Source organism: Tauraco erythrolophus, chromosome 4 (genome assembly GCF_009769465.1).
Source record: "Tauraco erythrolophus isolate bTauEry1 chromosome 4, bTauEry1.pri, whole genome shotgun sequence".
Taxonomy (NCBI): Eukaryota; Metazoa; Chordata; class Aves; order Musophagiformes; family Musophagidae; genus Tauraco; species Tauraco erythrolophus.
The window spans coordinates 85,455,505-85,478,639 of NC_141468.1; the positions used below are offsets into that span (position 1 = coordinate 85,455,505).

At 45.1% G+C, this 23,135-nt stretch overlaps 1 protein-coding gene across 2 annotated transcripts in view; it reads right to left on the reverse strand.

Moving 5' to 3' along the window:
• CACNA2D4 (calcium voltage-gated channel auxiliary subunit alpha2delta 4) overlaps positions 1–23,135 on the reverse strand; it is a 126,007-nt gene that overhangs the window by 80,940 nt on the left and 21,932 nt on the right. Inside the window, exons 9-19 of one of the 2 annotated variants that reach the window (XM_086610630.1) lie at positions 21,687–21,761; positions 20,585–20,674; positions 15,224–15,337; positions 14,050–14,128; positions 12,345–12,478; positions 11,023–11,040; positions 9,683–9,760; positions 8,277–8,357; positions 5,820–5,894; positions 4,318–4,404; positions 757–828 (exon numbers count right to left, since the gene is read on the reverse strand). In XM_086610630.1, coding sequence (XP_086466756.1) covers positions 757–828; positions 4,318–4,404; positions 5,820–5,894; positions 8,277–8,357; positions 9,683–9,760; positions 11,023–11,040; positions 12,345–12,478; positions 14,050–14,128; positions 15,224–15,337; positions 20,585–20,674; positions 21,687–21,761 — 903 coding nt within the window. The remainder of the gene's footprint in view (positions 1–756; positions 829–4,317; positions 4,405–5,819; positions 5,895–8,276; positions 8,358–9,682; positions 9,761–11,022; positions 11,041–12,344; positions 12,479–14,049; positions 14,129–15,223; positions 15,338–20,584; positions 20,675–21,686; positions 21,762–23,135) is intronic. The other variant, XM_086610631.1, reaches the window with a different exon arrangement.

Sequence of the window (23,135 nt, forward strand, 5' to 3'; positions counted from 1 at the left end):
AACGCTCTCTTATAAAAGATGGAAAGTTTTCCTGAAATATGGAAGACTTCTGGGCAGTGTAACTTGCAGGACTCTGGAATACCTCCTAACAGGAAATGATGAAGGCCAAAATCTTTAGGAGAGTTAAAGAAACCTGAATGAAAAAAATGCCAGTGCACTTAAATGTACAAGACAATTTTGCACTGATTCCACAGGAAGATGAATAATCCTACATTAGACCTGGTAGGGAATGTTCAAAAGTCTCCATTTCACTAGGACTTTTCTTAAAACATCTGTAAATATTTGCATAGAAATTTAATCCTGGACTTGGATAAAGAAAATCACATTCTGACAGAGTGAGGGACAAAGTTTTCATGAGTGTTTTTGGGTAGGGAAAGGGAGTTGCAAAATAGCCTCCAAACCTCTTTCTGTCTAGGTCAGCCCAGCATAGTCTTTCCCCATTCTAAACTCTTTAAGATTTCTGATTCATTTCACAGCCCTATAAACAATGAACAACATATTTTTTGGCTTTGCCTGGACAAAGCAGGGAGCTGTGAGGCGTTTCCAATACCTTTCCAAGATGTCAGTAGGTATGAAGAGCACTTCTAACGATGCTCTATGTTATGTATTTAGCACGTGTTTTATATATATGGTGAAAGAATGAAATCCTCACACTTAGAAATGCTGAGCATTAAAATCACATCCTTCGTGGCTCTTCAGCATCCATTTCCCATCCCCTCTCTCTCGTGTGACCTGAACAGAAGGATAATTTCTTACCCCTTTATCCACAGGGACCTTCACATCCATTGAGAGGTAGCCCGTTTCCCCATTGATCATGGCAGTTCTCAGCTGCAGAGGTGAACAAGATTAGTATTAGTGTCTCCAGGCAGAGCAGGATAGGAGTTAACAGAGCCACTTCTCATTAATGAACAAGGGCTGTCAGAAAAATGTAACTGGTTTTTTTCCCCCACAGCTCTTTCTTGCTTCTTTTAAACTGAGAACCTGTTCAGTCAGGCTGATAAGTGACACAGAATAACAATGACTTATGATGAAAGCTTGTTGATATGTCTGTTTAGTGAAAGGAAAGGGATCTGGAAGCTAGGGAATTGCCAGTCCAAGTTTCAGACTTCACTCTTTGGCAGCCAGAAAGTCATTAACACGGTGCTTTGAGAGCCTGGAAGAAGATACACCTGAGAAACTCCCTGATTCCAAAGATCTTGGACGTAAACTGATTTATAAATTATAGGCTGCACACAGCAACACTTCTGAGGTGCACCAAAGCAGCTGTTTAACACAGCAAAGCAAGACTGTATGTATGATAGCAGGGCAGGCAGCAAGGAGACCACTTCATTCTATCCAGGTTCCAAAGGCAAAATGTGATTTTCACAGTGACTCCCAGCCTCTTGCAAGAGCAAGCCAGGGAGTTTTTCCACAAGTGCAGAGGCTTTAACTTTACATCCAGCTGGCCAGAGTGTATCAGCCTGTTGCTTCAGCCTGGATAGAAAAAAAAAAAAAAAGTGGGAACTTCCTAATTCACACAAATTGCTTCCTTACTTCCAGAGACAGGCTTCCATCCAGGTGCTGGCCAGGCTCAACCCCGCTTGCTTTACAAGGCCACAGTTCTGTTTATTATGGCTGTTTGACGTGGGTTATTTACAGCCCTAGAATATTAAGCTTGTGTTTCCCAAGGCCCACATCTTGGAAATCAACACACTGACTGGTACTATTACCCCGTTTTGGTTAAGAGCATTTGACCTCCTCCCAGAGCCATGGCATACTCTCTGTGGTGGTCTGACAGCCTGCAGCGTTTTCCGCAGGTTCTGGGTTTAGTTCAGATATCGTTACTTCATCCGTATCTTCTTGAATGTCAGGCATCTCTCGTTGCCCCATAAGGCAGTAGAGAAGCAAAGCAGCACATATCCGAGGTCTCCTTGGATCTCCTCAGCTCCAGCTAGTCTGCACGCAGGCTGCTTTTCCTGTGCCCAGTGCCCAGGTGACAGTGGCTGAAGGTTGGTGCCATGATCCTGGATTGCTGCTTCTTCCTCCATAGCTTTTCCTACACTGAGAAGTCAATTATGGTCCTGGCGTCTGGGAGCCCCCATAATGCTCAGTCCTGTTTGGGCAGGACACATCTGGCAACAGCTGGCCTCCACTTCGGGAAACGCGTAGCAGAGTTTGGACAGAGGGGTGGCCTGGAGCACACTGAAGCACTCGTTCCCGACACCCCAACAGCAAGCTCTGCTGCCCCAGGGCAACGAGTCGGTGCCGTCCCCACCACGAGCAGCGAGTGCTGCTGAGCCCTTTTCCCTGTTTTTCCACTTGTTCCCAGCCAACACAGACTTCCAGTTTACCCGAGGGTCTCACAACACCCAGGTGGTTTTGCCACTCAGTTTCAACGTCCTTGCAGGCAAATATCTTCTTCAGTGGTTCTGCCAAGGCTGAAGAAAATATCTGGGTGACAGCTGCTGGGCAGGATCCCTCAACCCTTCCCTTTCCCCCTCACACTGAAAATATTCCTGTGTTGCCTTACAAGTAAGCCCAAACTTCCTCGCTGCCCAGCTGCAGAGTACTACTGTGCATCAATTGGTATTTTGCAGGCAGTGCCATCTTCCCTTCCCTAGATTTCTTTTTTAGCAGCTGGCTGTACTGCACATCATTAGCACTTGGGCATATTTTTCCAGTCGGAATTTGCTGCTTATCAGCATTGCTGAGATTATACTGCAACTCATGTTGAGTCTGTCATTGATCTAATACCATAGCTGCAAATCTGAGTGTTGAAATGTTGGCAGCTTTCTGCTGCAGTGGGTGTATCTTGAGAGCTCTAGACTTGCTGAAATCACACTGCAGATACTGTTCGTGTCACCGAATGTCTCTGTACCCTCAGTGACTGCAATCTTCCTCTCTTCTGGAAGATGCAGTACAGGAACACAAAGTGGCTTTGTTTTTCATGCCTATTTTGACATTTTTTTTTTCCACTGGATAGTTTTACTATGATTGCCTATGAACAGAAACTTTACATTTTGCATCATATTTGCATTCAGGTATCAATGTTATTTGGTCAGACAGGAACCTGCTATCCAAATAAATAAGACAGTAAAGCAAAGCTCTCTCATTTCCTGGATTTTTTTTTTTTTCAAATAGCAAACTAGGTAAAGAGGAGCCCCCCTAAAAGCGGTTCCAGTGAGAAAGAAAACTACAATGGGAGCAGAGCTCCTAGAAGACATCAGCAAACCCACACAAAGCCATGGGCAACTTGCATCTTGTTGGTTCTACTGCATTTAAAGCCTCTTATTTTTGTCTTGCTTTCCACATTTCACACCCAGTCCCATTGCGTTTCCTTTCTCAATTTGCCACTCTTCCGCTTGCCAAGTTCCTTTGGTGTGGCCCTTTGTACTTGGCCTGCACTAGTGACAGCAGCTACTTTGATCCTCTTGCTGGGCAGTTTGGTTGTCCTACCTGTTTAGGTGGATATCTATAGCATCAGATCCGTGTATCTCAGCAGTCTCCCCTGTAATCCAGAAGCATGTGCCCCACAGCTAATTCTTTCTTACTCCAAATCCAGTTTTTATCTCAGTAACTTCAGCATCTATTCTCTCCTAATTCGTCTGAGAAGAACATCTTTACCTTCTCGTTGTATCGGGCTTCCTGGTTGTGCAGCGTGGCAATGTACAGCCGTTAAGGTGCATGCTGTTTCTTGTTTATCACTTTATAATAATTTTGCTGGAAAGACAGTAGAAAAAGTGTTTTCTAATCTTTTCCCTCTGGTCAGCTATTGTTTTCGGTGCCTCCACACCTGTACAATAAGAAGGTTTCTGGAAACTCGTTTTTCTTGAGTGTTGAAGTCCTTTGTCCTCTGTGTCTATTATTAATAGTGACTGCAAGCTTGAGTCTCTTTTTGAATGCACTTTCTTCCTTGTTGCAGGTCTCACTAGTTGAGTGGCTTCAGCAATATCTCACATACTACATGTACTGGTAACATCATGGGACACCACCATGCTCCGAAGCTATCTCAGCTTTGTATTAAGGCAGCATTTGGGCCATGTACACGCAGACTGGCTCCCTGGAGCACCCTCCAAAGTGCTTCCTTCCTCCTGCCATCGCTTTCCCTCCCTGTTGCATTAGAAGGAAAACTCATATTGGGAAGGAAGACAAGCATTTTGTAGCGGAGCATCGTTCTTGTCCTCTTGTAGACTGCTAGCCTCTCTTAGTCAACGCCAGTCCGGCACAGAAAAAATCCAGGAGCTCCTGCTGCTCCTCCGCCCCTTCCATACAGGCACACAAAGTAATAAAAAGAAGGAGCTATTAAAAAAAAAGCTAAATTCACTTTCTGATACTCACTATTTCATCCTGGTCTTCCCATTCCACTTCGGAGAGATCTACGCTGTTGTAGTTTGGCTTAGGCTTCAGTTTCTTTCCTTCTTTATACTGGTGTTTATTAAAAAAAAAAAAAAAGAAAAATACTCAAATAAGTGACTAGATAAGAAATTATATCTAATTTGAAAAACAGGCATGTGTCATTTATTCTCTGACTGGGAAGGCAGCATTTGGGTGCGAGTGCCTTCTCGATCCCGTGCCATGTATTTCTTTACGCAGGCAGCGTGGGGCTAGGACAGTTCAAGTGGGAGAGGGTGTTCCAGGAGCAAGGGACAAGCAAGAACACAGGCAAACTTGCAGGTAAAGGCTACAGTCTCCTTTGTGAGAATATTCTTCTAAATAGATCAGCACAATACATTCGCCTCCAGGAAATCAGTTTTTTTTCTCCACAGCTAAGAGTGCAATACCATTAACACTATAAGATCAGCAGGAGATCTTTTCTGATGGGTATTAGGCTTTGGCTCCACTGACACAACAGAAGGCTTTTCAGCTAGGGCTAGCTGATGCAAGAGAGCTATTTCCCCATAATCTTCCAGGTGAAGGAAAAAGTGTGAAGCAGACTAAGAGAGACCAACTTCAGGTGGAGGATAAAGCAGTGCCCTTGCATAGCTTTGCCTTGGCTGATCCTGGAAACACGACGTGTCCTTTGTCTTCCCCTAGTGAGATGACTACTTATGCCTGTGGTCTCTCAGGGGAAAGCCACCTTTTTGAAGACAGCTGCTGTGAAGCCCCATGGTGATGCTGTCTCTTGGCAGTAACCACACTAACGCTTATAGCTGCGCGCTGGTGGATTTGTGCTGACGGGCACACGTGTGAAATGCGAAGTCGTTCCGTGCCTGGGTATCTGGGTAACGAGGCCAGCTGTGTGTTTACAGACAGATGTGTGGTCTGGAGCTCCAGGTAGCGAGGGAGAAACATTGTCCTTGTGCCCAGTCTCTCAAGACCCAGAAGGTCTTCACAGCCTACTGGTCTCTAAATCGTTTCTGAATTACCATGTTACTAAGATTTGTGATACCAGACCCTGCTAGCCTCAGATTCCCAAAATGTCCAATACTACAGCTGCTGGCTAGCTCTGACCGGGGTGCTACTCATGCTGAATCTTCTTGTAGGAGATACACCTGAGCGAGGGGAATTGTTTCTTCAGCCCAGCAGCAAAGCCTTGCATGGATGCAGATACACATGCACCCACAATATAGCAAGGGCATAAAAACACAGCCCTCACATGCACTCTTATGGAGACCAGACAAGGCAGGCTACCTTACATTTAATACACATGTGTGTATATATATATACATCTGTGCATATAGAACTGATTTCTCTGGCCCTCGTGCTCCTGGGTGCCTATATATCAGAGCCTGGTAGCCTTCACAGCTCAATAAAATATGAGAAATCAGGAGATGAGGAGTATCCCTGAAAGCCACTGTTTCCAAGTAAGCACAGATTCTCAAATTTACAGTTATACATACCAAAGGGCGAAGGTCTGGGTGTGAAAGGATGTAGCCGTTGTTGGTGTTCAGAAAGGCGTATCCATGGACACCCAGCTGGAGAAAGAGGCATTGGAATAATTAGGGCTTTAGGTAGAAACACTGCTGTGTAATGGGTGCCACTGACACCCTGGCATCACAAATATTCAGAAATATTTTCCTTTTGGAGGTATTGACCAGCAGAAACACTTATCTCCGGTTCTTTGGCCACTCTGTTGGAGCAGGTTGACTGTGCTTGGATGCACAAAAGGATGGGCAGGTAGCAGATTTGTGTACACACTCAGAAATAAGATGCCCTTCTACAGTCTGATTGTCCTCATGGACAACTACCACCCAGAGGCAGAATAATCTCTGCACAGCAGGCACGGCAGCGATGGGGAATGTCGTACACAGCGGTGGCAGGTCTGCATGCCCAGCGCTACCCACGCACAGCAGTGAACGAACAAGCGAGTGTGAATCTCACAGGTGGCTTCCCTGGAAACACGGTCGGACTTCAGAGGAGCTCTGCGTTATGTTTCAGTGTTGGCAAGACCAGACTTAGCCGAGGCCAATTGTACAAGCCTGTAGTCTTAAAATGTTTTTTAAGGAATAGCATAATCTAACAAGAGCAGACCTGATCTGCAAGAGATTTCCGAGAGAGCAATTACTCAGGTCAAGGCTGCATTTAATACACATTCCAGCTAAACTCTGAGTTTCTAAAAACCCACTGATAGCCTGCGCTTGCCAAAACAAGAGGTGTCTCAAGGAAAACAGGAATGGCTAAGGTTTCCATCCTCAAAAAAGTGTTGCAACTTTATATTCCTATAGAGACAATCCTGGAGGGATAACAATAGGGAAGTGGGGAGGTAGTCATTTACAATCATCTACGCCTTTTTGGAGGGAATGAATTTTCTATTTCACACATTCCAGATCAAAACTTTGGGCTCTCTATGTGAAACAGTTTTTTTTGCAAAGCACACTGAGCTCGGCTTAGTGTGGCAAGAATGAATCCAAGACATTGGATCAGGACTACAGCAAGCTTCCTTGTTGGTCTATGAAAGCTGAACTTTCCCAGCCCAGTAAACACGATCATAAACGTATGAGCTGCTCTCAAGGGCCGTAACTCTGGAACTGGTCCTTTGTAACCCGTATGCCAGGGGATTCAAGTGAAGGATTCTAGGTTTCCAAGCTGGTCTGGAGTTGGAATAGCTTCTAGGAAGTCATGTCCTGCCTCTAATGTAAAGAAATCCTTCACACAACTTTCCCCTCCTTCCCTAGAACTATTTGGAGGAAAGACCAGTGGCCCTCCTTGGCCCAGAAGAAAGACAATTGTGACGCATGGCCTTTGAGTGACATGGAGGGAGGAAGATGAAAAGGTATTAGTCTTACAGAGAAAACAAACACGTATAAAAATTGAAGCTCCTAGACAAGGTTCCCCCAGACCAAAACCAGCTACACCTCTTGCACGCTGAGTGCACGCACCCCGACATTCATAGTCCCTGGGTTGCCTGAAGGATCATTTCCTACAGCGGCATGTGAATGGTCTGCCCTGCATCCATGTCTGGAAGTGTCACACAAATTAGTAGCTTCTGACAGCACTTTCAGACCTGTGAGGCTTCAGCAATCAGATTTGGACAACTGCCTAACTGCTAGTAGTTGTCTGATAGTTATTTAAGAGAAACTGAGAACTTGAAATGATGGCTCAGAATTGCCTGATTTCATGGTGACGTGCGTGCTGTCTCCTGGTGTGCAGACTGATTGAAAAAAAAGGTCACTGCACAGAATTTACAGCAGAAACCAAACGAAACAGTGCATCTCTGGGGGAGTTTCTTATGGATTAACATTTTTTTAGATATATTTAACACAGAACTAATGAAAAGTTGTTGGACTAACAATTCTGGAGGTCAAATATACTCATACCTAGGTACAGCACAAGCGAGTGAGAGCTAACTTTCTGTACACTGTCCTGCCAAGAAATCTTCATGCTGATCTGGAGAAAGGAACCTCTAGGCATGACAGATAAGTTTGCCCTCCACAGTCCATTCAGCCCTCAGTTTTTCTACTAAGAATATTGACAGTTTATTTTTTGCCAGCTGGCATGGCAGCTTTTGTCCACTGGGAACTGGATATCAAATTTTTAACAGGCTGCCATAGGCTATCAGATCCCTATCATCTCTGAGGGATCTAGGTTGGTGACCACCAAGATGCAAAGGCTCCATGACCTGTTGCCTGTCCTCTGGATCATCCAGTCCTTATGTTTCTGAAGCAGCCTAAGAGCTTCTAGTAGTGAATGATTTCACAAGTGCTGTTATAGAAACCACACATCACCATATCCAAGATCTCTTGCTTTATGTTCATAGTGTTTCCTACAGACAGAGGAATGATTTTTCAGTCATGCCCATGGAAGAAGGACTAGTGACTTTGCTGTGCAAAACAACAAATTGGTTATCTCAAGCTTACCTTATACCGTGGAGCAAGTTTTAACAACTCCCTCAGTGGTACATCAGAGCCCACCACACCCAGGAGAATGCCATGAGATCGCTTAAAAACAAAGGAGAATCCATTTTCAGAAGGAAAACTTTGGTAGCTCTCTACCTGAATACACGTTATTGGCTTCCTGCTAGTCTCTCACATGTTCTCTCTAGGGTTGTATGAATATATCCATTCAAAACCAACCAACATACCTCAAAAAGTCTCAAGGATTTGCTCCAGTGTTTATGTAGAAGAGCATTTCTGCCCAATACTAGTCAGCATTTCTGATTATAATTCAGAAATAATATAAAATCATGACGAGTTTTGAGGGCAAAACCCTGCATTTAATATGTGTAAACAACGGTAAGGGCAAGGCAATCCTGCAGAACAGCATGGGTCGGTTGATAATTTGGGCCAACTAAAACAAATGTCAAATACAAAATCGTTAACATAGGAAAAAGGAATGCAGGAAATTCTCATGGAATGGGGAACTGGTTGTTTAATAAGCATCTGGGGAGTCTGATGGAAAAATGAGACACAGGCTCCCACTGCTGCGCTGTGCTAATACAGGTTAAGGCCGGCCTCAGGTGGAGAAGGCAGACAATTGTTTGTAGGACCTGGATGAAGAGTTTATCCCTTGTACAGCAATGGTAAGGTACTGTCCACCAATTTAAACAGGTGCTAAGAAACTAGAAATTGTATGGAAAAGAGTGTCGAAAGGGTTTCAAAACCCAGAGGAAATGCCCTTATCAAAGACATCTATATTGGTCAACCTTTTTATCTTGTCAAAAGATAGACAAGTTTGACTTTATTGCAGTGTAGAAGATGCTTCCTAGGAGAAGATACCGAAGGGTACAGGCTTTTTCATCTAGCAGAGAAAGCCATTATGACAGGAAGGTGAGGCCAAACAAATTGAAAGTGGAATTTAGACACCAGTTTTTAACAGAGAGTGAGAAATCACAATGGAGAGGTCAGGGCTGGATGCCTTTCTTCAATGACACTTTTGCCAAACACAGGTTATGAGGCTCATGAAGGACCGTCTATATGAAACATAAAGGTCTGCAATAAAGTGCACAGACTAGACAAGGTAATGATCTCTTCCAGGCTGAAACTTTATGGGTCTGTGAATTAGGCTAGGTTTGAAAATGGAAGGGATAAAACAGGGAGAAGTGTCATATTTAAGGGGTGTTTTGAAGAAACAGCATTCAGGGGAAATGACAGACTCTCATTTTGTCAGATAACTTATCAACTGCACATCCTGCCAGAGGTCTACCGCAGTCCCTAACGGCCAGCTCTTCTTTCAGAGACCTGTCAGCTTTAAAACCCTGCAAAGGTCCACTGCATCCTTTCACCTCTGCTGTCTGGAAGGAGAGCAAAGCCCACATCGCACTCACCGTCTCGTTCTTTTTGCTGAAGACTGGCATAGCCACCGTTGTCATGAGCAACAGACTTTGAGCCTGAGATGCAAAGAGCTGCCACAGAACAACGAGCTGCGCATTAGCAAATGCAATACTGCAGATAACCCGCGCAAAAGGCACTGGAATTCCCAAGAACCCCAGATGTCGATTATAATTAGCCACCTCCTTGCCTCCAACACCCCTCTGAAAATAGAGGGCAGCACTTTTCAATACTCTTTATCCAAGAGGATCGTGGGATGGATGCCTGCTCGTGTGGGGTGATGAGGCTGGGATGAAAGCCAGTGATATGTGTTGAAGCAGGAGAAATTAAGAGCTGTTTTAATGAAGAGACAGGAACCTGTAGAAGTGGTGGCACAATTTATACCCACCACGCATTGGGAGAGTAGACGTGAGCGCTTACGCAACAAGTGTAAAAACCAACAACACAAGGAGCACAGGTTAGAGAAAAGCAACACAAACACGAGCAGAAGCACAAATGAGACATCATCTATATGGCAAACACTCGAATACCACGAATGAGAAACACCACAAGCAAATATTTAAAAGGCACAGATACACACTGATCTTGCTTGTATATACTTGTTACTCAAGCATATAAGCTTAGGAAAAACAGAGACAAAATAATGATCCAAACGGATACAACGCGGTGAGCTATCTCTACTGGGAATGCAGGACATGCACGTGTAACAGGGTGACAGGTGCCCCCAGTACTGCAGAAGACAGATGCTCTAAAAACACACACAAAAGGGAGTAAAACAGGCAAGACACATGCAAAGGAGTCTCCCAGACAGGCCTAGCTATCAAAAGGACCTAATCACTTGATGCCGGTAGCATTCTCCTTCCATCTCTTATTTGGTCAAGTAAGTAGCAAGGCAAGAAATGACTTCCTGTCTCCATTACTGTACACTCTAGGAGCCATAAAGGAGCCAGTCAATAATCTGTGCAGTTTCTCGATGGAAATTTGAGCCTGGTATCTTGAGTCACTGCTCTGGCTGATTCTGTATGGAAACGTCCCATTCACAGCAGCACTCACACCAACACATACCAAGTAAACTTCTCCGGCACTTGCCGGACGTATCTAAAAAGAGATTTGGTGAACTACGCTACAGCACAACACAGACATCCCTACCTACTCTGAACCAACAGCACAGCACAGCTCTCCAGTACATCCGGCATTTCCTCTCCTTCCCAGTGTAAGAGGGTTCCTTCAGTGCTGCAGCCCCCACCCCCCTTCCAGATGTACGGGCCAGCTGTGGCTGTGAGCACTGGCACTGCAAGGGAAACAACACGCTCACGAAACACAGGGGTGCAGTTACCTCCTCAGACTGTGGCAGCTAGTGAGAGACACGGATGAAGAGATGAATGAGTACATGAATGGAGGAAGGAATCAAAGATGGGAGAGCTTGGAGCGGAGGAAGAGGATGGCAAGCCAAGCCAAGAGATAAGAAAAGAGATGGAGCCAAAAAAGCCCAGCAAACAAATCCCTGTGGCTGCCCTGGGAAACGTGACACCATACACCAGCGCTGGGGTGGCATATCTACTTTTAGAATAAACTTGTTGGGTAGCTAGTAGCATTTCTGAAGGTTTTATTTAGCACACTCCAGTACCACGTCCCCAGCTCTCACTTGGCACAGCTCCTGCAGTAGAAGACATCCCCATGTCACCTTCATAGAGCTATTGTGCCACGGCTGCAGCCTCAATGGTCAGCCATGGCACAAAGGTGAGGGACAGTCTCTTCCTATGAGAGCACAGCACCTGTGCACCACGATGGTGCAAGCCTGGCTGCCTTGATGGTATTTCTTGGGGTTTGTGTGGTCTTGACTGAACACAGCATCAAGCACCACCACGTGTGACCTGGACTTGCATGTTTCCTGCTACAAAGCTAAGCTCAGTACCTCTAGTTTTACTCCAGCTCAGAAAGTTCGTGGTTTTTCACCATGAACCTTAAATCTGAAAACTGTGGGTTCTCTCAGGGGTAGTGGCAGACACCCTAAAGCTGCTGCTGGTCAGACCTAGGCTCATAACTTCAGTTCCAAGGTGCGATTGTGTGTGTGGAAACATTCTCAATTTTTCTACAAGATTTTTCCCTTTGGATATTATAAACAGTCTTGAGACCTCAGGTTTGTTTCTGGAAGAGGGCAATCTGACTTCTGGTGGGCTCTAACTGCCACACACAGACACTTCTCAGGGGTGAAGAGTCCAGTGTAGGAAAAAAACTATCTCCCTGAAAGCACAGAGAGCCCCCACAGAACTGCAACTTTCTGCGATGTAGAAGGGGATGGAGGCGAAGACTGAGGAACACCATCTGTTTGGGGAAGTGCAAGGGAAGGCTCCTTCAGCGTCAATCTACTCCTTTGTCCTTCCTTTCTACATACACATCTCCACTCCAGGAGTGAGCAGAAAAGAAATGTCGTCTGTCTCAACAGAGCCAGAGACCCGTAATTTCTACCAATCAACCAACTCCTGGGTTTACATAAGCTTCAGGACTTTATTCGGTTCTGATACATGTAAGATATTTAGATGGGATGCTGGGACTAGTTGTATGCCTAACACATTAGCTTGGTGTCCAACACCTTTGCCAGTTTGGGCCATAGGCCCTACCGTTTGCTGACTAAAGGCTTGTGCTGTAGGTCCTTACCGCACTGTCCATGTAGGCTTCAGTCCAAATAATGTCATGGTCGTGGTTAATGACCATGGGACGGCTGAGCACGTGCAGGTACTCCATCACGTTCTCCTGGACATCTGCCAGTGTGGAGATCTGAGTGTAGTAGCCTTCATGGAGAAACAGAGATATGAGTCACTCTTCTAACACGTCTTCTGTATTTTTAAGTGAGTGTTTGTGCAAAGCTAGAAAATTGGATGTCTAAGACTGTATCTAAGCTACCTATTTCCAGAGCTTTCTCCCTGCAGACGGACCCATAACAATCTAACACTGCAACAAGGAGTACAGGGGAAGAAATAAGTTATCAGAAGGTCCTTGAAACTAGCTGCTTAACTGGTTAGAAATGCTAACACAGTGTAATCTCTCAAGGACTCTTGTCCTGCTTCTCACCACACGCAACTGGTTGGTTGTACTTGATATAGAATGGAGTATGTCAGACGAATGGAAAACTTTTGTTATCACTAGGAAAACACTGCCATGTGTGAAAGGGCTCATGGAGATCTGATAAGCTTTGTGATGTGGAAACAGATTTACTGTGCTTGAAGACAAGGACTACAAGACCTATACTGAAACAGGAGAACCAAAATCAGTGAATTTAAGTTCAAAGAGCATATTTTTGTTCCCTGGTTATTCAGGAGAATCCATTCTCACATTTTATGGTTAACCAACAGCACCATGAATCCCCTGTCAGTAACCACATGGCGGCTGAATATGCAACCTGAAATCCATTTTTTTTATCTAACAAAACCTGAAAATGTTACGTATGATTCGTAGTGCTAATAGACAAACGTTTGAGCCTTGAACATCCCCAGCTCACATTCTGCAGGCCAGCAACTCTTGTCTGTCCGTTATTTTCAGCAGCAAATGCACCCATGCATTTCATTTTCTGCTGGAGCCACTGCTCAGACAGTAGAAGAGTCGATATACCTTAGCTAGCCACCCACAACTTCAGACTTCCCTTCCTTTCCCTGTTTAAGGAGGATACTGGTGTAGCAAGCATTGCTGACTATCTCCAGGCACAGTGAAGCCAAGCCATGCCCCAACAGGGAAGACTTTTTTTTCCTTCCTCTCTTCCTTTACCCTTGCAGACTCTTAAAGGGCTAACTGCCCCCAAACACACGGAGGTGACTCACCTACTCTGAATGGATTTTTCCCATTCATGCCAGCTAGAAAGAATATTGGTTTTTGGGGTGGGATTAACAAGCTATTCTGGTACCTCAGTGAAACCACTGGCACACAAAGAATTTGGCCAGGATATAGGAGATAACCCACAGATCTTGTGAAAAATGCTGTAAAATCTTTAGAGAAGTGATGCTCGTTTTACATCTCAGCCAAAAGATGTCAGGCGTTCTGACAGAGGTTTAGACAGATTGTCAAAAGCCGGCAACTGGGACACAATAAGCATAGGGACTTAGGTGGACTACAGCCAGCATTAATCTCGGTCACAGCGTCCCTTGGCACCATGACAGGAAAATGTGGTGGCTCAGCACGGGGGACTTGTGTTAGTTGGACGCGGGCACGCTTCACGTGGACTAGCAGGCTCCGAGTTTTCCTTAGGTCATCTTCCGGCCAAGGGCTCAGGAGCCCCAGCTGTCATGGAGAAGGCTTAGAAGGGTCCAGAGCCCCATCATGGCTGCAGCCCACGTGTGAAATGTGTGACATTCCCATTCCTGTACGGTACCTTTGTTGTTGCAGGCGATCCATTTCACATTGGGAGCAAAAGTGACCTCCCGTCCAATGAGGTAAGTGAAAACCCGGACCTGGGAACAGGAACACAAAGACAGAAGAATTAGGCTGTAATGTGCTACCAAATCCAAATAACTGAGGTCTGGCGTCCTGCTATATGCTGGGGTGAACGCCCATCCGTGGTGCACAGCAATAGCTCTGCCTTCACATGGAGACAGGAGCCTCTTGCTCCATTTGTTTTGCATTTTGTGGCCTGGAACTTAATTTCCAATTACAAGAAGCCCAGAAAGCCAAGTAGCACCCGGGATCATCCGAATAACAAGGCAGAAGTGCAAATCCTGTTTGTTTTTATGATAGCAGCTCTGCCAGGCACTCAGCAACGGCATGCAGAGAGGTTTATAGCTCACCAGAATCCTTCACCCAGGGGAAGAGCTGGCTGCAAGAATCATTTAGAGAAAGCTTCACCATCTCTCGTGTTTGACCAACAACAAAAGAGTCAATCCTGAGTCAAAAGAGTCAATAAACTGCTTTTACAGCCCCATGCTCTGATCTCTCAGCAGCCTGCTTCTCTCCCTTTGTACATTGCTGCTAGCTGGGAAGAAGTAAACAAATAAATCAGGAGGGTTTAGGACAGGCCATGGTCCATCCCACTTTCACAGTGTGCTCTGCTAGTACGAGCCTCTAGTCACAGGTCTCAATGTAAATAGGACTGGAAGGCACCTAGACAGGTTGTCTGGGTCATTCCCCTGCCCTCCATAAGAACTGGTAATAGCCAAACCTTTCCCAAACAGTATCGATTGTAAACAGTCCTGGATGGGATTAAAAATCTTTGCAATTTATTTATTTATTAATTTTTAAATACTCATTTCAGTCTTTATCATCTCATCAGGAGAATATTTTTATTGCTCATACCTTTAGAAAACAAAGTGTATGAATAAAAAAAATCTTCACTGTCCTACAGATAACCCTTTGTGATCCTACCACCTCTAAAATACTGCAGCAGGCTCCTGCCTGGCAGCTTTATTTGGTGTTTACAGCTGGATGCACAGGGTCATTGGAGGATGTGAATGCTCCTCTCTGCCCGTTGTTCTGGCTCGTGCTCTTCTATTCCCACCATAGCAGGACAGCACCTTTCCTCACCCTTTCTATTTATCACTTCCCAGACAAACCTTCCGATCTGGCCAGTTGTATTTTTCAAACACAGCTTCATAATCCTCCACTGCTCCATCTGTGATCAGCATGATAGCTTGGTTACACAAGCCTCCTTGACCGGCATCTCTGAACTACAAACAGAGAGGAAGAGCACTCGTTATCTCAGCACAGGCCATTTTTGGAGTAATTGCAGTGTATTTATCCATGATGGGCCAGATCCTGACTCCATGCAAATCTCACACTGTGCTTAGAAAGAGCTCTGCTTAAATCAGGACTGTGTATAATGCATTCAATTTTTTTTATTATTTATACAGCCCTTCTTAGCACATTTGGACACAGGAGGCTTTACAGAAGTAAAATAATAAGAAGAAAAGTGCTGTGGAGGAAGGTTGCGATTCCCTTCTGCCTCACATCTTGCACAGTCACATTCGTTTATGCAAAATGACTATAGACAGACCATAAACACTGCAATTCTGATTTGACAGCAATAACTGTCACTTTTTATGGCAGAAAATGTGAGAGGAGGGGGAAATCAGACTCATTATTTCAGGGTAAATCCATCAATCTGCCAAAAAAAAATAGCAGAGAAGAGCAGGAACGCATGAAAAAGAAGGCTACTGCCGTCAGAGCTGGAATAGGTTATGAACGTGCCGGACACAAAGGCCGTACACTGTAATGACAGATGATCTGTTGTCTGTGCATGAGTGATGTTTAAGGTAGAGTGGAAGTATGCTGAAGTATCACTGAAGTACCTGTTGCTCTACTGCAGTAAGCATGGATTCAACAGCTTCTGAATGACCACACGTACGAACCCATCTCACCCCGTTTCTTGTATCACTGGCTGGAATCAGTACGGATGATCACGAGAGGGAAGGGTGGTGTAATAAGGTCATTTCTAGCTGTTCTCAGGGAAAACATCCATGTGAACTACTGAGTCAGGATGAGGGGCTAGGCATGCTCCTCCTCTTTCCTATCACCAGAGCAGCACGTTCAGAGGGGCGACGGACTCTACGTCTGCTGCTGCAGTCATGCCAACCCAGCAGTGGGGATCTCCCATGTCTTTCTTCATAGAGTCCTCAAGGTCTGATGTTTCCAGTGGTCCAAAAACTTCTACACTTTGTACCATGGAAAAAAACTCCATCAGTGCCAGCTACGGGGTAACTGGAGCTCCAAGAGCGGTCAGAGCACAAGTGCCCCTTGCTCAGAAAGGAAACTCCAAGGCAAAGGCTGAGGGTGCACAACAGGAACAAGCACAGGATGCTCTTCGGTGCAAAAGAACGGGGAAAAAGGGGTTGACAGCCGCGTAGGATTCTGCTGCAGACCATCAGGTAGGAAAAAGCTCAAGGGAGCTATTCTTAGGACAGAGATCAACTGTGTGCAGATTAGCAGGAAGAACGGCTAGTGTGAGCGTCCATTAGGAGGCACAGGGTGGCAATGATGCAGAGGATGCTGTCAGAAGGAGGTTCAGATCACAGATATGTCAACCTCGTAGTTACGAAAGCAGCTTATTCCAGACTATTGCAATCTATGTGTTTTGTTTAGATGACTATTAAATTAACACTTAATTAAGGTCAACCACCATTTCATCAAACTTCTTAAGACATCTCTTCATGTAGCTTACTTCAGACCTCATAATACTGAGATACTGAGAAATTAGATGCTGTATCAGAACCAGCAATCTCCTAATTACAGGACTAGATGATATTTTCAACAGGGAAAATGAGATCATCAGTGTCATAGAAACAGAGATTTAAAAGACAGATTTAGAAAACAAACGAACAAGAGGTAATCCCTGATTTTTAGGTCCTTTTGTGGCTGGCTGCAGCTGTAGCAAATGATCTGGCAGCATTCACTTCAAGCTCTGAGCATAATTCCCCACTCTGACTGAAGTCTCAGCAACGCGAAAGAAGGGGAGATGACGAACAAGGTGTCCACAGAACATACGTCTGAAGAGATGCAGGCTAGAGCTGCGGTTGATGAATGAGGCATGGAGCTACGTATTCTCCTGTATGACTTTGGTCACGTTGCCAGGAGTAACAGGCATGATCTAATTAATTCAGGGTCATAGTCTCTTGTACTCTCTTGTTTGCTCATTGCCATTTGCTTTGCAGTTATAGCCTGGCACAGAGTTGCTAGTGAAGCAATAGGAACATCAGCATAGCTCAGTGATGTTCAGGCCACACATCTGGCCAGATGACTGAGCAGCCCCTCTCCGTCTCCTCCTGCCCTGTTCTTATCCAGACCTGCCTCCGGAGTGGCCTCCAGAATTACTGAGAATTCAAACTTAGTGGAAAGCATCTCATGGGGAGAAAAGTAGCAGTAGAGAAGGAAATGAGAGATGGCAGTAAGCAAAATGGCCTAAACTGCTAAACAGGAAATACTGAGCTTTGCATATCCTGAAAAATATGCTGCAGAATCCAGGTCCATAAAATTGTGAGTGGAATCAAGAAAACATTCAGAGGAGAAGCAAGAAAGAGAGTAAAAGGAGTATGTTGCCAGATGATAAAAAAAAGAGGGAAATGGTCAGGCAGAGATGCTTTATAGCCTCCACACTTCATCAGCAAAAGGGCAATATTGTAACGGCTGGGTACATGCTGAAGCGATAAGAACCAAAGAAAAGAATGAATGAATTACAGGCAGGGTCACAAAGTGGTTGAATTAAAGAAAAAGCTAATTGAAAGCATTTCAATAATCTGTGCTCAGCAGGAAGGGCAAGAACTGCAGAAGGTGTTGCTAAACTACTTGTCTCATGGGCTGAGACCTGACTGGGACTATACAAGATTCCAAAGGACAAAGAGGGAATCAGCAGAAAACATGTCTTACAAGAAGGGAGGAAATTAGATGGGCAAATTGTCCTTAAACATTTAGCACGTAGCTAGAAAAACTAGTAACACAGTCCTCTTGTGAGTGTGCAAATGAAACTCTTCCCCACACAGGTGGGGCATAAGAGGCCACAAACTCCTTGGTTACTCTGGCAGATGGGTTCATTCTTTTTATGATACCAGTTCGCTCAAGTTACACAGAATTTTACATCTCACTGAAATCCGGTTTGTTACCAGTTTCACCCCTTTTTTTCACCTATAGCCATTTTGGAATGACCTACTCATAATTAACCTCAAAATTTATGTAATTCCTCATTTCAGCAGTGAGCCAAGGCACCAGTAGACCAGCTTGAGTCTGGTGTTAAGAGGAGCCATCGTTCCAAGGTGGCCTCAGAGAGCAGAACTTGGGGTTTCTTTTCCTCCACAGGGTCAGAAAAACATCAGCTTTCAAAATAGCTACTTATTCTGAGTGGATCCTGAGAAAGAAGGACCCATAAGAGCCACAGATTTTGTATTATCAACCCAAACCATTCTATGATTCCATGATAAAAGATTCATATATAATATATGAATACATATGACTCTCAGGATTAATGGGAGGTGTTTGCACACGTATATATGTACACACATCTATTTGGCATGTCTTGAAAGACATAAATATCTTTACAATCGATGCACGTTGGAAAGGATAGTCAGAAGCTCAAACACCAAACAGCAGGCTGAACACTGGCTGGAAAGGAATACCGCAGAGGCAGATCAGCTGGATAGGAATTAGCAACGTGACAGTGTCGGAAGCAACGTAGCTGCTGCCTTACGTCGCGTTAAGAGGACTAGGGTGTGTAAAACAAGGAAGGTAATTATTCTGCTCTGCTTAGCACTCGATAGCTCTCAGCTGCAGCACTTCCATACTGTTGGGAGGATGGAGTTTCAGGGAAGGCAGCCAGCCTGGGAGCAGCCGTGAGCAGAGCAGCAGCCAGAACAAAAAGGGGTATATAAATCCTCCAGGAAAAGGGCGAGAGGACAAGACGTGCCAAGCTTGTTGAAACAAAGAAGATGGCAGTGAGATAGACTAAAACTTGACAAACAAGAAAGGGGCTCGAAAGATAGTACTTGATGCCTGAGAATTTTGAAGCACTTTATAAATGTATGCTTAAGACCACGGCTTCCCCGAGACGCACATTTTATTGAAACCACTTGGTGTGTGGCTAAATTGAAATAGAACATTTAAGTGGTTTATTGAGCGTGGCAGAGAGAGGCAGGGGAGGCTCTGGCTAACTCTTCTCCTGAAGCTGTTTTCCAAATTGCGTCACGGATTACAATATGCCCTGTCTACCCCAGAACATAATGGAGGAAAACAAAGACGGTGAGAGATCGAGCTCTTCTTCACCCCCTCTCTGCTACTCATACCTCATTGAGCAGGTCTCTGCTGCGCTATTAATTCTATGAGCAATTGGACTGAGGAAAATTACCAGGGAAATTTTGCAGTCACTTTCATTACAGATATTATTACTGGTTGTCTATTGTAATCAGCAAAGCCTGTTTCATCAGTGTGATGTAGCAATTTTCATTTCCATTCTCTTGCGTATGCTCCTGAGAACAATAGCAGGACAGACTGCGAGGAGTGAGGCTACGATTGCAAGCTGAGAATGTGAATTTTGTCTGATGGGAAGGAGGTGGCTAATTCCACCAAAGTCACCCCCTGCATGACTGCAGCAGCACAGATTTGTTTCAGGGCACATGGATGGAAACCCTTTTCCTCCTCTATTACTGATATCGATCTAAGAAGCTCTCAGAGAACATTTCAGAGAGCTCTTAAAGCATACGAGCACTTGGCAGGTGGCACTGGTATCTTCAGGCCAACCCCACTGTAGACAATGCCAGGAGGAGGTGCGGGTGTTCAGCTGATTCTTGATGCTTTTTTTTTGGTAACATTCCTTAACAAACAGAGCGAAGTCGTATGTTTACCTCCAGGCTGCTGAAGTCCCAGTTGTTCGCAGAAGGCAATGAATCATTTCCGATTCTTATCGCAGGACGTGATCATGACTGATTAATGCTCCTGCACTTGTGATTTCTTCCCCAAGCACTGACATCAGTAAACTGACATTGGAATAAATCCGAAGCCTGAGAATAATCTTTCATGTCTTCATCATCATCTGCTTACCAAGGCTCACTAATAACATCACTTATGACCAGAATTGTTGCCCTCAGCTGATCAGTTGTATTTTATTGCCACCATCTACAACCAAGGTGCCCGGGTGATGCCCAGTTGTGGGGCTCGTTAAGGAAACACTGATGAGGCCACAGCCTTGCTGGCTCCTGATCCCTCCTGGGCAAGGTTCAGCAGCCCCAGGGTGTCACCCACAAACCGACACCTTCCCAAAGCCATGTGACCCCAGCATGCTGCTTGTCGCAAATTTGGGGCCCGTGAGATCAGCTCATACCAGCTCCCCCCTGCAGCACCCTGAGGGATGTGCTAGGTCATTAGATGTAGAGGGGAAAGAAGGGGTGGGCAGGGACGCTTGTGCCCGATGCAAGTATTGGCACCACCTCTCTTACCTCCCTCAGGATTTTGAAGGACTCCGTCAAAGCCTTGTTCACAGTCCCCACTCCTTTTGCCTGCAGTTCGTCCACCAGCTGCTTGAAGTGCTGGCAAGGAGAGAGGGGGGGAAAAAAGGCAGGAATGAGTTGCAGGCAGGGTGCTGCCTTTGACTGGAGGAGGAAAGGGTCACCTGGAAAAGTCTGTGCCACTGGGCTGCTGACCCTTCTCCACTGCTGGCAGGGCAGTGCCACGCCGTGACGGATGGAGGTGGGAAAGCCAAGCGGCCCCTCCATTGGCAGTGCCACCGTGTAACACCTTTGCCCACGCAGCCGCAGCAGGACTGCATTTCTCAGCCAGTGGGCTGTGAACCCTTGGCAGTCCATGAAACATCACACAAAGGACAAAACTATTAGAAATTGGACTTTCCTTTATCCAGCCCTTCAGGTAAAAAACATTCCCGTGCATGCAAGAGTAACAGGATTAGGAAAAAGGAAAAATTAGGATGCTTGTCTGCTACTTAAGAGCCATCGATCTGGTTGTAAATGAAACTCTCAGAGAGTGCTCTCTGCAAGACAGTGTCTAAAAGGCTTGGGGATCCTTTGGGAAACACTGCAGGAGACATCATCCTCTGGAGTCGTACTCTGTGACCCAGGGCTAAGCTGGGAAAGAAATTCGGAGAGAAATCTGGTTGTTGAAGACATGGAAGGATGTGCTACCTCTGTGGTATTAATATAGAGAGAAAAAGGAAGGGGAAAAAAAAAAACAGTAAGAAGAGATTAAAAATACAAGTCAGCCCAGAAGGTGGTGGAGCAGCTGGATTCAGGCTGACCACCTCGGGGCTGCTGAGGCCTCCTGGATCAGAGCAACAAAACCCCTCACCAGAGAAATCTCGCTGGCAGTCCACCCCGGTGAAGGATTGGGCCAGGCTGAGCACGCATTCACCAGGAAAAAGCTGATTTTTCTCCTTTCTGAGGGCGGAGGACGTGGGGTTTCAAAGCTGGAGAATCTTCACCCTCTGCATGCTGGCTTTGCACAGCAGTCTGGGCTAGGTCTTAACCCCGTGTACTTCTTACATGAAGAGATCTACCCAAATAACATTGATAGGAGCTTGGTACTCACCTCTCTGTTATCTCTATCTGCTTGGACCAGGATACCCTTAAAACAGGGTTCGATAAAATGAACATAATCATTGTACTGCAAGGAGAAAATGAAAAGAAAGGGGTTTTAATGGGAGAAATTTCACAAAAAGGGGTCCACGTCCTAGCTGGATATTCAGAAAACAATATGGATCATTATGTCATTTAATGCATATTTCCCTTAAGAATTGTTTGTAGTGATCGTGGCAAATTATAATTTTGATAGATCTCGTATTTGTTTAAATAATGTCTTAATTATGGTGTTTTGCTGAGTCCTATCTGGGCATATCTACACATACAAAGTTACTTTTTTTTGCGCTCACACTGTAGACATTTTCTCCACAATCTATTACTTCTGCCTCTGGCCTTGCTTCTAAAACTATTTCCACATATTTTTGACTTGTGCTGGGTTTACTGGAAGCCCATAAAACATGCCAGTGTAAACCTTTTCCTGCAAGGTTCAGAAGAGCATAATTCCTAAAAGCATGGCTAAGAGGCCCCTGATGCTCCGCTGATCAATAGGAGCTTAGGTCAGGCTGCAATGTGTTGAGCTAGGAGGAGGTTATGGGTGTGAGTACAGTAAAGAAATATGTATTATATGCTCTTTCTGGGATTGTTTTTGAAGAACAGATGATATTTCAAACTTTAATGATTTCCCTCCATTTTTCTGCAAAGACTGTTCACTCTTCCATATATCCAGCCATATAAAGACAGAGCTGTCACCATTGGAGTTTCTATCACCTTACACAATAAGAAGCTATCAACAAAAAGTAGACTTGATATCACAGCGACTGTGGCCTGGCAAACTTTTATAGAAAGGAACCTGGGGAAAGAGATGGTGCTTGTATTAACTCTGAAAATTAGGAAGTGAGCAACCATTTTACTTTAAGCTGGCAACAAATCCCCAAGTCTTGGCTTGGATCATGGAAAAGTTTTGCTTTCGGTGGTCAGTGATGCTGGTTCTCTGTGGGTAACCAGCCCATCCTCATCCTGGCCAGGACTTAAAGAGGGAGAGAGTAACACCAAGACAACCTGACCAAACTCCATGCAGGCCTGTGCAGGCTGACTCCGAACTGGATTGCAGCCTTGCAGGATGCTGGTGCACAAAAAGGCGTATGGTGGTAATTTTCTAGCCTGGAAACATTATCCTGAGGATTATACTGCTGCTGGAGCCAAACACAGTATCATGCTGTGCTATCCTAGGTGAATTTAGTAGCTCAGGTCTCTGTTAGCTCAGGTGTCTCTCTGCAGCACTTCGTTATCTCTTGCAGTGACATCCCTAAGTAAGCAAAAAGATACAGCTGACATCTTCCAGGGAGCCTGCTGACCACACGAAGCTAACTTCCCAAGGGTAATCAGTTTAAATCCCCTGTCAAATGCAGATACTGAGCATTGTAGTCACACCATTGTAATGCTAAGGGGACTGAAGGGT